At 43.6% G+C, this 14,322-nt stretch overlaps 1 protein-coding gene across 6 annotated transcripts in view; it reads right to left on the bottom strand.

Moving 5' to 3' along the window:
• The window catches only part of ARFGEF3 (ARFGEF family member 3), a 146,332-nt gene that overhangs the window by 103,219 nt on the left and 28,791 nt on the right, over positions 1 to 14,322 (bottom strand). For all 6 annotated transcript variants that reach the window (XM_046675961.1, XM_046675959.1, XM_046675958.1 and 3 more), the window contains exons 3-4: positions 10,701 to 10,782; positions 8,276 to 8,407 (exon numbers count right to left, since the gene is read on the bottom strand). In XM_046675961.1, coding sequence (XP_046531917.1) covers positions 8,276 to 8,407; positions 10,701 to 10,782 — 214 coding nt within the window. The remainder of the gene's footprint in view (positions 1 to 8,275; positions 8,408 to 10,700; positions 10,783 to 14,322) is intronic.

The following is a 14,322-nucleotide window of genomic DNA, read 5'->3' on the forward strand; positions in this document are numbered from 1 at the left end:
AAGTCTAAAAGAAAACAAATTTAAAAGTTCAATAAATTATCTTTTCTCGTTTAGTCTGTAACTAATTTATTTTGACCTAATCTCACAGCTGGATTTTTTAAGTACATTTCATCAGAATGTTCCAGAACACCCTTACTCCCCTTTTCTCTTTCCCTCTCAGAGTCTCCCCAGAATGGGCGCCTCATCTCAGACAGTCTGCCCACATATGCACGAGACTTTTGATAATTTACAGTCAATGCCCATAGACATGACCAATCCAGTCCCTCAGGACAGGGTTTATAAAGGGCTAAGGCCAATGTGATTCAGTACATTAAACATTTAATAATTATGAAGCTCTTCTAGAATACCCAAGTCACATGAACTCTGCCCAGAAGGATGGAACAGACAGACATTCACTGGCACCAATAGTGGGGTGTTTTCTGTAGTCTGGAATCACGGCTAATGGTTAGGACCCTAAATATATCTAGGTGGGTAATGGGTACATAATAATTTACAAAACTCCTCTTTCAAGCAAGAGAGCTGCAATTCAACAGTAGTAAATCTGATGAGGTTCTTTTTCAGGAATCAGAAATATCCATGTGGAAACACACACTCTCCTTTTCCATAACTATAGAAGAAAATTACCCTGATATAGGATGAATAGATGGGCTCCAGAGAAGGAACAGGGATAAGAAGAAACTCGCAAAACAGTGGTATTTCTAATGTTCTGGTTCATAATTTAAGTGAGCTCAGAAGTGTTCATTTTACTGTTATACTACACATTTTTTTTTCTAATAACTAACAAAAATGAAAGCTAACACTGACCTTGCATCATGCATCATTCTCAGCACTTCTTTTATATTAACTCACTACAACCCTGGGAGCTATGTGTCACTATTATTCACATTTTACAGATCAGAAGACTGAGGCACAGATACATTAAGTAACCTTCCCAAGGTCACCAGGCTTGCAAGGCCCAAACAAGAGAGTCCAGTGACCATTTTACAGGACAGCTGCATCCAGCCACTGGACCTCGCAGACACACCTGGCCGCTCACAGGGTCCTCAATGAATCCCTATCCACTCTGAGAGACTTCTCATCTCTCATTATGTTTCCCGATTTTTCAGAAGCCATATTACTCCTGTTGACTTTGTGGTTAACTCAAACATAAGTATGGAAAGTTTTCTTCTCCACCTGTCCAAAACCACACACCCAAAAAGCAGACTGACTCCTAGCCTTGCTACAAAGTCCTTCCAGAAAATACAAAAGGTTGAAAAACCAATTCTGCTACCAACAACTATGTGAGCCCAGCCAAGTACCTGAACCACTCCAACTTGAATTTACCTACAGAGAAGGACCCGATGGCGTATGAGGGTAGGTCAATTCTAAAGTGCGAATCCGTGTTCATCTTTCTCATTTTGAACTCACACAGACTCTTATCTATAACCACAACTTCAGTTTCTTCTGTCTGCTGTGTATCCTGGGGGGCCAGTGAAAACCACCACACATGTCGCCTTCTCCTCTCCATTAGTCAACAACTAAATTAACAAGCAATTAGTAAGCCATGTGCCAGGTGCTCTGCCAGGCACCAAAAGGATAAAAACAATATGAATATATAACGAGTGTTCACTTACTAACTAGTGAAATTTTCCAGTCACTCCTGCGTCAGAGTTCAGGACTGGCGACCTGGGGAGATCACAACAAGCCACTGCAGGCAGCCCACCAGCCTAAGGTAACTTCACACCTCTCTGAATGCACTGTCATCCCTTCCTTCGGAGAAAAGTGCAGTAAGAAAAGAGCAGGAGATGGTGGAAGGGATGATGTGCCAGCTACCTTTGGCTGGGGAAACTAAGCCAGACTGTGATTCTCATGTGATAAGTGACTGTGGCAGACTGCCAGATCTCTCTCAACACAACGCCCTTCTTTTCCAAGGGCAGGACTCTGGGCTCACGGCTGCCTGAAAGAAAGACTACACTTCCCAGCCCTCCTCACAACTGAGTCTGGCCGTATGCCTGAGCTGGCCAATGGGATGGAAGCAGAAGCGTCCTTTCCCTCCTCCTGCCAGCGGCTGAAACGCAGATGTGTTGGCTGGGGATGGGGCACTGCTGTGGACCACAAGGTGGAGAAACAAATCCATAGAACAAGGGTCTCTGATAACATGGTGCAGCCAATACTGACCCACATTTGCACAAAATAAAAATAAACGTCTGCCTTATTTCAGCTAGAATGAATCCTCACAGGCAATCCTCCCTCCCCTGCCTGCCTCTTAGGCTCTAAACCCCACTCATTTCAGACACTGCTTCTTGAGACGAGCCTTCTCCGTCCTCTCTGTTCACCTGCCATCAGGCTTGGTTATAAAAATTCTTTTAGCTTCCTAGATTTTTCTCTCATGTATTTACCACAGTTTATGTGTATTTCTGTATTCCATTGATTTCTATCTCCATCACTAGCCTCCAAACAGATGAAGATTCCGTTTTTGTTTGGTTCTGATTTCATTTTCTTCACCAAGGATCTTCTGTGACCAGCTCGGTGCCTGGCACACAGGAAGCAGCGAAGTATTTGATGAATAAATGACTGAAAAACTGCAGGCTGTCCCCACTCTACTGGATCTCTACAACTTCCACAGTAAATACTGAGCATGTTCTAAAAACATCTGTACTTGCTTAATGAAAATAATGTGGAAAAGGTTTAAAACATGTAGCATGGTTGTTCTCAGTTGTACTCAAATGGCATGGCACCTGGAAACGGTGGTGCTTTAAAAAAAGAAACTAACAGACAATATGAAAATCTCTTCATCTCAAGAAATAATGCATAAACTATTAAAGGAAAGTCACACTTCTAAGTTTGCAACATCTGCTTCTTACTTTTTCATGTACTTTTAGTGTCTGTCTAATACAGTCATACCAAAGCAGAAGCACGGCAGAAAAGTCTAGTAAAAACTTTATCCACGTGTGTATAAGCAGAAAAAGACTGTCTTCAACGGATCTCTGCAGCAGGAAGAGGGATGGCTGCTTGAGAAACATTTACGCAGCAGAACCACATATTTTAGACACTTTGCTGCATAAACTGCAGAAATAATATGCTTGTCAGTACATTAGATCAATCCCTGACAGTGATAGGTTCAGAAATTAAACACTTTTCACCAAACTCTGGATTTTCCCTAGGGTTAGAGATTGCTGCAAATCTACAGTGTCTCCGTAGCTTTAGGCTAAGAAGGGGTTTCATCTTGTTCTGAGAAGGCAAGACTCTTTATCTGTTTCCCCTTGAACTTCACTAATGATCATTCCTTTCAGAAGGCACTGCAGAAGAACAAACGCAGAGTTACGAACATCAAAACCATCCATCTGGATAAATGGCCCAAATATGAGACTGCATTAAAACCTTTCTGAGAGGGGATTTAAAAACGGTCCCGCCACTTGGCTGGTTCTTCCTCCTGGACCATGGCACTGACTGCAGTGCTGGCACACAACTCAAAAGCACTCTCTCCTTCTCATCATAAGACCAGCATTCTAAGGGGCTCCCTGAAGCTTTGGTCCACCAGCCACAGAGCGAAGCTCTTCTTCCCTGAGTCACTCAGCTCTGTACTTTCTGATGATGTTTGCTTGGCTTTTGTTATAAAACATAAAAATACTTCAACAGGAAATGACATTCTCTTTCCCTTCCTGCAACCCATCACTCACACACACACACAACTCCCACCCACCCACCCAGAGCCATTAGTAATCTGGTGGAGAAGAGGCTTGAACCCTTTCTTCACAGGTGAATCTGGCTCATGGACCAGAGGGGGTATATGCGGTCATGGGGGACAGACACATGCACTCTGAGCCCTCCTGGTGCTGCCCTTCCTAGCCTGCGACTCGACTCTTCTGTTTAGCCCTCTATGAGAAAGAACAGTAATGGCTACCTACAGACTTACGTGTCTGTCAGGACCGACTGCCCCAGGCTGAACCACAGTCCAAACACTGGCCCCGCCACTTCATGGGGGGTGTGATGTGAGGATGACAGGAAAGTACCACCAGGGTATGTGATGCATAATCCAAGTTAAATAATTAGCCTCTGTCATTTCTCCCTTGAAATTGTAAAGCACTCCACCAACACTCATTTCTACTATCTAAAGATGCACATAAAATAAGGCATCAGACAACAGAACACTCATCAGATGCCTTCTCAGTACCTGGTATCATATCCTTCCCCATCAAGGCCACCTGCCCTCCCCAGACAGAAGGCTCTCATCTCTGACTCTCACAGAGGCAGAAAGCCAGTATGTCCCTTCACTAGGGAGCCTCAGCCAGCTCTACTGGTTCATAACGTCACTAAAGGATATCCATCAGAAAGAGGGGAAAGTCCTAATGGCTCTAGTCACAGATGTCACTAGTTATGCACTGGCTCCTGTCAAGTCTGCGTGGCTCACAGCCTGGGACAATGTTACCAGGCGGATAAGTATCTGACCTAAATATTTAGCTCCCTGCCATCTGCAATCCATTTCAAAGGAAATGGATCTTCAGAGAAACTTTCTTTCTCTACATTCTGACACTTTATTTCTTTCTGATTCTCTACATACTTTATTTGCTCAAGCTATAAAATTTTTATTTGGATTCCATGGCCATTTCAGTAAATCAAGGCTGCCTTTTCTCCCTTCCTGTTAGGTAGTAAAACAGATGTAAAGCAGTTTCTAAACTAAGTGATCCAACCACATTCCTCTTCAATCTGTTAGAAGTGAGCATCACTGATTTTTTTTTACCCTCCAATTGAAAGTCTAGGGGCTTCTTCCTAAATGAGAACACTACCATTAGAATCTTGGGTTTCATTATTAGTTAGTTTGTTTAATCTCAAGGAAATCTCTAAAAAAGGAAACCATATTGTTTTCTCTCCACGATTTTAATACAATTGCTAGACATCTTAAGAGTGTGAATGACACGGTTCAATTTCTCATGTTTACAAACCCTCACAGATGGCATATGTAAGTAAGATGCACGATAGAGCTTTTTAAAAAACAGCACCTAGGATGTGATATAAAAATGTACTATGCTGTGGTTGGACAGACATAAATAAAAACTGCATGGTGTGGCTTTCTCTCTTCTGAATAGTAAACTCAGACTAACATTTGAAAATGCCTACCACATCTCATTTTTAAAAGATTTTCTGTACCTACAAAATATTTATATAAAATGACTGGAGGATTTTTACAGGAAATATCTAGTTTAGATAATTTGCTATCAGAATGAGTTATGCAGAAGCACCAAGAATAAACTAATAAACCTTCACATGTAATGGAATCGGGTCTTTTCTCTAAGGACTTATCCAATTCTCTCTCTCTTTTTTTAATATAATTTTTGGGAGAACAAGCGGTAAAAGCATTTTAATGTGGTAATGATATTAGCAAAACAAAGAGTTATCTAAGAATTTTTGCCTGGGTCATTCCAAGTATTACAGAATTACCAGATAAAAGGGAACAGGCTTCTGAAGATGACTGAAGTTGGTATAGAAATTCTTCACTCATAGAGAAAGGGTGTAAAACTTACTATTTCTAAACCAAAAATGCCATAATTTGTATAAACCTTTATACCCAAAGAATTTAAATCTCAGAAATAGGAAATGACCATGGAACCCTCACTTGTGAGCCATCACAGTCAGACCACTGTCTCTGAAGTCTCATTTGATGCTAACATCACACTAAAGTACAGTTATCTCATCACTAATTTTCTAGCTAAAAAGTCTGTCTAAATAAAATTATACTATTAAAAAACTAGCTTAAGGCTAGGTTTGTTGTGAATTGAAGTATTTTTTCCCTATTCCAACACTTAAATATGATAGCAATGTAGCAAAAGCCCTTATCTTTTAAGGATTTTGTAAATCTAATGGTAAGAATGGCAGCCCAGACTGTTTTTCCTTTTCTGACAATGTCTGATTTCTTCCCAGACATTAACTACAAGGACCACAGTCCACTGTGGTGTCAACAGGACATCATTATGACAGGCTTCCAGGTTTCCAGCGGGGGAAACATGTGTCAACTCCTGTCGTCAGCAGGTGAGCAAAAGGCACCGCCAGGTAGAATCAGAAGCAAGCACATCGTCAAAACAGGTGTTACTGTTGACATAACCATTAAACATCTGGCTCTCCATAGCTTCCAGAACAACAGGTATTTTCTCATTTTAATTTTTAATACAAATTTCTATATTCCACAAAAAGCTGTACTCCTGGGAGAATTTCCACAATAATATGAAATCTGTGAGTTGTGTCTCTTAGTATGACACCAAAGCTCCCTCTCCCATTCTTGGAGAGCGACTAGGAGAAGAAGGACTCACTGACTAGACTTGGAAGCCACAGAAGTGATGAATATGGTGGGTGGCCTTGGCTCTCCCTCAATGGAGGCACAGAGGTGGGGGGAAGTGAAACAAGCCTAGAGAGGGCTACTCTTTGGTTCCTACGAATGCACAGCGGCCAAATCTATGTCAAAGGATAAGGCAAACTGTACATTCCAGAATCAAGGAGCGTTAAAGACGAATGAGATCTTAAAGAGCAGCTAACTCAGGGATTCTTGATGTTCACTGTATATAAGAATATTCCTAGACCCACCCACTGAGACAGTAAGTGAGCAAGAATGGGGCCGTCTTGCTACACTAAATGGCCCCAGCCCCTCCTCTGTGTGAGTACTCGCTGCTCTGCAGGTACTCTAAGAAATTCACATGCTCTCCTGATTTACGGCCTCAGCTTACACATGTGCTCCCCAATAGCTTGATAAATTAAAACTTTGTTCTATGAGTTTCTCTCCAGGAACAGGCTGACCACAGGCGGCAAACATACCCACAAGGTATCCATCACAGCTGGCAGAAGAAGGGTACAATAAAAGACCCTGGAGTCCATCATGCCTGAAGGAAACCCCCTCCTTACTGCCCATTTTCCTATAGAACTGCCTCAAGATTCCGTAATCCTTGAAGATGGGTTTTTGAGACATTAGTCGGCCATCTTCCAGATTGTGCTGCTTGATCTGAATAAACTTCCCATCTCCATCCCTAGCTCCTGATTGACTGGCTCCGATGGTGGGGAGCAGAGCAAGCCTACTGCTCAGTTATCAATTCGAGGGCTCAGCAGCAGCAGGAGGCGCTGGCAGGAGGAGGAGTAATATGAATACTTCTACAGCACTAGCTCTGTGCCAGATGCTGTGCCAAGTTCTTTACAAATATCACCTTATCTGGTCCTCACAACAATCCTATTGGGTAGGTGCTACAGAGATGAGGACACCAAGGCACGGAGTGGCTAAGGAATCATCCAAGGACATCCAACGAGGAAGAGAATAAGGATCCCATCCCAGACAGGCTGGCTTCAGAGTCTGAGCTCTTAATCATGACACTAAATTACCCACCAACAGGGCTCGGGTGAGGCCCAGGGCTTTAAGAAAGCGTCATGACTGAAGTCGATCTTTCCTCTTATGGATGAAGAAATTGAAACCTAGAGAAGTGAAGTCTCTTATCCAAGACAAAAATCCTTCATGGTATTTCCAGGAAGAAAGCAACCATTATCTGTCACCAACTATCCTTAAACGTTTCTCTACACACGCTCCTCTAGGGAAGAAATGGACAGACGGCATTATTAAAAGCCAGCTCATTGGTTCCAGCTGTGTTACTCTGACCAAGACGCTGGTTTGGGGCAAAGATTTCCATCCTTTTCTGTTCACTCACAGGATACAACACACTCCAGAGTCAGCACAAGGGGCTTCTGATCATGGTGCTTCTCAAGGGAGGGAAAGGAAAAGGGGAGGGAGAGATGCCATCCCCAAAAGGGAGATGGTAATTGGAATGTGGGAGATAAGGTTCACATAATTTGTGGATGGAAAAAAAAAGATGTGATTCTGATATGGCTCCCAAGGATGGTCTTCCTTTCCTTAAACGGACTATTGTAAAACCTTAGTATATGTCAAAACATCATTAGGTCTTTGCTTTGTTTTGACATACACAGGCAGGCAGAAGACCCAGAATGATCAGATCTACCCCAAGTTAGAACTACTCACATACATTCAAAAAGTGATAAATGCATTTCCTAGCAACATTTCATATGCAGGATCAGGCTCAAAATATTATGGATGTATTGATATTATAGCTTTTTACTTACTTGTCATTTCTGTTCAACAATCAAGGTAATTCTGGGGGACCAAAAGCCAGGATAATAACCATGTATTCCAAATCACGGGTGAGCTAGCATGATCACAATGCAGAGGCATTTTCGAGATAATAGTGAGGGCTGGGGTAAGAGTCTGCTCCTGTCCCAATGATGCAAACTGTAGCCATGTCACACAAACCTTCATGACCTCCACCTGCAGGTCTTCGTTGAGGGAAGGCGTCACTTTCACAGCATTCAGGATCTGATTGAGCAGCTGCTTCTCATCAGAGTCCGTCTCCATGGATACAAACCTCTCTTCTGACAGGAGCTTCTGTAGGAGGCACAGGGCAGTGATCAGAGAGAGGTTCCTCGCTGCCTTACTCTGCTGCTCCTTAGTATGCGTGTTAAGGATAATTTCTCTTACTCAGGAGCCATCTAGTGAGGCCATTAGGCAAGAATTCATGCTCTGTGCCATTGAAAAGAAAAACGCATCAAACTTTTGGTAAATGGTTTTTGGCAAAGACTTTTTCCTGCTATTAGACAATCCATGCTAAATTTTATCAACCGAGATTCTAATGGGGTGGCCATAGAGGTTATGTGGTTGGTGGGGACAGAGGATGATGTGGCCAGGGGGATCTGGCCCCTCAACAGTCACATCACACAGAGCCTTCCTTAAGGCAGCTTTGTCACAGGAAATGAGGAGGTCTTGTGGATAAGTGCATTTCTCAGATATTTATCTCTTTCCTACTGTGAGCTGTCATTTACCCAGAATTATTCATGAATCCACAAATCTTACGGTATTCTCATCAAATAATGAATCCCACAAAAACCTAAATAAGAAGACACTCACTTTCATGAGGTTTGCCAGGTGTCATTACACCTCCCAGGACAGCCTTTTTCTATTTCAGGACAACTCCTCTTCATAAAACCCCTTGTTAGATGGTACCAAAACCCATCTGCCTACAACTTTGGCTCCCTCATCCTTCCCTGGAGCCACAGGGATTAAGCTTCTAAAATATCTGAAGTCAGCTATGAAGTCCCCCTTAGCCCTTCCTTCTCCAGACTAAACCTTCTCGGGTGCCTTCAAGCGCTCTTGGCATGATGTGGTTCCAGACGTTCTCCTGCTGAACATGTGGCCTCCAGGGCAGTGTAACACTTCAAGGTGGTCTGACAGTAAAGAGTAAGGCAGCCAGGAGGATACCTGAGATAACTGTGGACTGTGGACAATTATAATGGGTCAGTGTAGGCTCATCCTTGGTGAAAAACAAAAAAAACAAAAAACGACAAAAGTACCATTCTGGTGAGTGATGTTTGGTGATGGGGAGGCTCTGTGTGTGTTGGGTGGGGACATATGGGACAATCTCTGCACCTTCCTCTCAATTTTATTGTAAACCTAAAACTTCTCTAAAATAATAAAGTCTTTACAAATAACAAAAAGTAAAAAGATGGCGGGGGGGAAAGAAATGGGGTCTTTGGTGGCACCACTGAGCTGCTGTAAGCCTGGAAGTGCCCACCTCTAGAATTCTAGTTTTGTAAGAAAACTAAATGTGTTTATTACCTAAAAACAAAAAAATAGTTGTGCATAACTTTAACCACATTCTCAGACCAAATGGGCTTAGTTGTAAGTCACAGCACCTTCTGTGCTGACTCGCCCTGAAACCCCTAACTCTCATTCGCAAGGGCCGCACTTAAGTTGTCCTCCTGCATCTGTCCTGGGGCAGCTGGTTTTGAGACCTGGTAAATTTGTCCTTGTCCAATTCAGTATAGAGTTGCAGATGTGAAGAACTTTTGGAATTCTGATTCATCCATCCTTTAGCTCAAGGCCACTGCAGATGCGGAAAACAAGTATTTCAAACCCTTCTTAGGACTCCCTGAAATTTTGTCTATATTCTCCCCAAAGCAATTTTTCACTATCACATAGTGCTTGCAGGGCAGCCCAGACTTAAAATTTATATACAAACCTGATTTACTTAAAGTGATAAAGATTGGGAAGCCTTCAAAAAGCACCTAAAACTAGTGGGGGGCAACGAGGGATGGTAAAAGGAGATGCCCTGCCCGCCAGTCACTGAAGTCACCATGATTGAGTGGGCTCTGGGAAACAGGGTACTGTAACTTAGAGTGTTTGAGGTTAAAAAAAAGTAACTAATGGAAAATATATACAATACTAGAGAAAAAGGAACACAGTGGCAGCTCAAAATCAACTTCCATGCATTTTTATGTTTGGCCCAATTACTGTGGAGAAAGGCAAAGAGTTTTTAATAATATTGACAGTGTTAAAAAATTTCTAATGCTATTGCATATTAATACATATATTATCTAATTCCAATCCACTGGAGGAAAAAGAGGTGGAATTTTCTCACTCTTTCATATATATTAACTCTTAAAAGTTACAGCAGTTCCCCCTTACCCACGGTTTCAGTTACCTGCAGTCAACCATGTTCTGAATATATTAAATAGAAAATTCCATAAATAAACAATTCATAAGTTTTAAATCGTACGTCATTCTGATAGTGTGATGAAATCTTGCACCTTCCCACTCAGGATGTGAATCATCCCTTGTCCAGCAGACCCCGTGCCTGTGGCCTGTCGATTTCTGCCTCCCGCGCACTCAGTGACAGCCGTACCTGTATCCCTGCCAAGGCGTGCTGGGCCAGCTTTGCATTCCTGGATTCCAAAGCCAGCTGGAAAGGCAGCAGGCACTTCTCCCTGGAAACACAGAAATAAGGGGATGGCGGGAGCTCAGCAGAGCTGGCTCTCAAGTGACACAAGCTTACGTGCACCCACCCCCCAATTCTGCCAAACACACACACAAAGGCTATAACCAGTCATGAAAATGCACATTGACTCAAAAAAACACAGCAAAAAAGCTGGGCAGAAATGAGGGCATGTCAGTAGCTGGTCTTCTCAGTATGGCTACAGGGAGGGCACACAAGGTCTCTCAAATAACTGCACTAATTATCACACAGGGGGACCCCCAGACCATGAGTATGTCTCGCTCCTTCCCAAATTAACAGAATTGCCTGTGCCCCGTGCACGTGGGGTGAAGGACTCTAGGAAGTACCACGTATCTAGGTCTTGACACCTTGCTCGTACCTCTATCCCAATATGACGCAGCCTCATCAGTCAGCTTTCAGTCGTTAGCTGAAATGCTATCGACTTGTCAATTTCTCTGCAACTCAAAGTGTTCAATAATCACTTATAATTTTTAAACTTGGTCTTTAGTCTCCAGTAAGAGGTATATCTGGACTTTGTGATGGGTACTTAATAAACACACTTCCAAAACAGAAATACAAATGAACCTTCAGTAGCTTTGACCAATGAGAAGGACCTGCTGTCATGGGAGAGACAAAAAAATCCAGAGAGTTACTGAGCGCTAAAACATGTTAGGGAGAAACCAAAAGGGCTACAAAGGAAAACACCTCTTTCTGTTAGAAGCTTTTCCTCTAAATAATTAAACAAGAGACCCACAAGTTTAATCCAACCATGACTTCCCTATGGAACCCCACTGGCACAACAAACGAAATGCTGCTTAATTTCTGCAGGTTACTCCACCCCCACTGAACCCAGAGCAGCCTCATTTTTACCTGTTTTATATTTTCAGCATGAACTGAAAGAGTCATTGACTTTAGAGAGTGTGAAAGCCACAGGGTAAGACTACAGGATTCCGTCTTATGAGAAAGAAGGGTTGCTGCCGTCGACAAGAAGACAGAAAGTTAATCACAGGGCTGGCTCCTTGCTGCCCACCTGCAGCTCTGCTGCTCCTCCATGGAATTCTCCACCCGCAGTTCCACGGCACAACGGGAGAGTCAAAGACACTCCCTGCTGCCAGCCACAGAGACAGAACAAGAACGCACTCTATCAGAAAGGACACTTGCCTTCCTAATCCTTCCCATGTCTCCTCTCACTACCCAAAGTTACAATATCCACTTCGATATGACAAGCGATTACACTACAGCCATTTTCATTAGATCCATCCTTTGACAGATGGATAAATTACCCAAGGGTGTTACTTCCAATTGGGTGGCTACAATTTTGTTGCTGTATCATTGTCAGCTTGTCACAGTAACAAGGCAAACACTGCTATGCAGTCAATTAAATAAAGCAGAAATAGCTGGTTTTTCCAATTTTGTTTCTTTCGCTTAATCATAAGCAGTTCATAAGCATGGGAACATTAACTGGAAGGGTGGAAGTCCAATGAGAAGTGGGAATAATGGGCAGAGGGAGTATTAACAGAAGAATCACAGAACTTCACCTGTAAACCCTTGAAACATCAAAGTTGCATCGGGACTAATTTGCTGGGAAAGATCTGCATCTAGACTTTGGAGCCAGATCTGCCAATGAGGGCGCAGTACCAGTGAGCACATGTGGAGGTCTGCAACTCTCATGGTCCTGCAGCCTGGAGCAGGAGAAGTCTCTGCGGAGTGGCTAGCATGCTGAAAACACACAAGTATTACCCATGACTCCCCAGGGGAACCACGCAGAGTGGATGGCATGTTCAGCAGCAACAAGGACGCCCTGGAAATGCCAACCCTGCTGAGCCCTGGGAGGCAGCATGATGTCTGCATAAACAGCTGCATACCACATTACTGCCATCTGCAGCCAGCCCTCGAAATCCTCATTCCACTCACTCCCTGACTTACACATTCACATGACTTATCCTACAGACTGAGCCAGGCTATGGACAAATGCCAGGACCGCCAGGGTGTGCCACAATTCCAGGGGATATCACTGAACTGCTCCCTGTGCTGGTGATGGCCACCAGACAGGACTGGAAGACGTCATCGGTTCAGCCAGGTTTTGCTCAAGCTGAAAGGTGTCAGCATCCAGTGGAGAGAACATGGGCTGTGGAATCCCATAGACCTGGACTCAAACCCCAACCATCTGTAAGCTGTGCAATCACCACCGAGACACTGAGCTCTGTCGAGTCTTAGCTTCCCAAGCCACACAAAGGGCATCTTGAGGCCAATCATACGGGGTTACAGTAAGGAGTGCAGATAATACATATCAGGAGTAGGCAAATTTTTTCCATAAGAGGCAGAGGATAGGGCTGGCCCCGTGACCAAGTGGTTAAGTTCGTGCGCTCCGCTGTGGCGGCCCAGGGTTTCGCTGGTTCAGATCCTGGGTGCGGACGTGGCACCGCTCGTCAGGCCACGTTGAGGCGGCATCCCACATGCCATAACTAGAAGGACCTGCAACTAAGATATACAACTATGTGCTGGGGGGATTTGGAGAGATAAAGCAGGAAAAAAAAAAGATTGGCAACAGTTGTTAGCTCAGGTGCCAATCTTTAAAAAAAAAAAAAGAGGCAGATGATAAATATTTTAGGCTTTGCAATCCATATGGTCTTTGTCCTAACTACTAAACTCTGCCGTAGCACAAAAGCAGTCAGACAATATGTAAATCAACAAGCATGGCTATGTTCCAATAAAACTTTATTTACACAAACAGGCAACAGGCCAGATTTGGCCCACAGGCTGAGTTTGCCCAGCCCTGATGCCGACAAAGGCCCAGCACAGCCCATAATTTTCAGCACAGGATAAGCAGACCTAATCTTGTCACAATATCCAGAAAGACTGTGCACAGGACCCAGGCTAACCGTCCTGGGAGGTGGTCAGCCCTTAGCAAAGCCAGCTGCAGCACCAAGAACTTCTCACAAAATAAGTGCTTTGAGGAAGCAGACTGAGAGGTTTCATCTGGGCCCCAGACAAGGCATCCCATGCATCCATCCAACCATCCATTCAGCCAACATTTGAGGACCTACTGTGTTCAGGGTCCCACAATGGGTGCTTAGGAAGATCCAGCAAGGAAAAGACAGGACAGACACTGGTTTCATTTTGTTCACAGGATGAAAGAGAAAAAAAGAAAGTACTTATTATTTCCCTATTTAGTCTACCTGTCACTTCAACCTTAAATTAGCATTCTTACCCTTGTTTTACATTTGAGAAAATGGGGGTCCAGAGAGGTTTCACAGCCTGCCAAGGCCACACAGCTAAAATCCACTGGAGACAATTCAAACCCAAATCCATCTGATTCCCAGGATCAAATTCCTTCCAACAATCTGGTCTCAAAAGATCAGAGCAAAGGTAGAATAGATCTGTTTCTTAACCTTTCTTAGATCATGAACACAAAAAATCTGGCAAAAGACCCTCTTCCTAGGGGAGTGCGTGAATCACTTGATGGGAATCACAGAATCCCCCCCCCCACCCCGCCCGCCACCCCCCATCAAACGCCAAAGCCACATGGATC

The sequence above is a fragment of the Equus quagga genome, chromosome 11 (genome assembly GCF_021613505.1).
Source record: "Equus quagga isolate Etosha38 chromosome 11, UCLA_HA_Equagga_1.0, whole genome shotgun sequence".
NCBI lineage: Eukaryota > Metazoa > Chordata > Mammalia > Perissodactyla > Equidae > Equus > Equus quagga.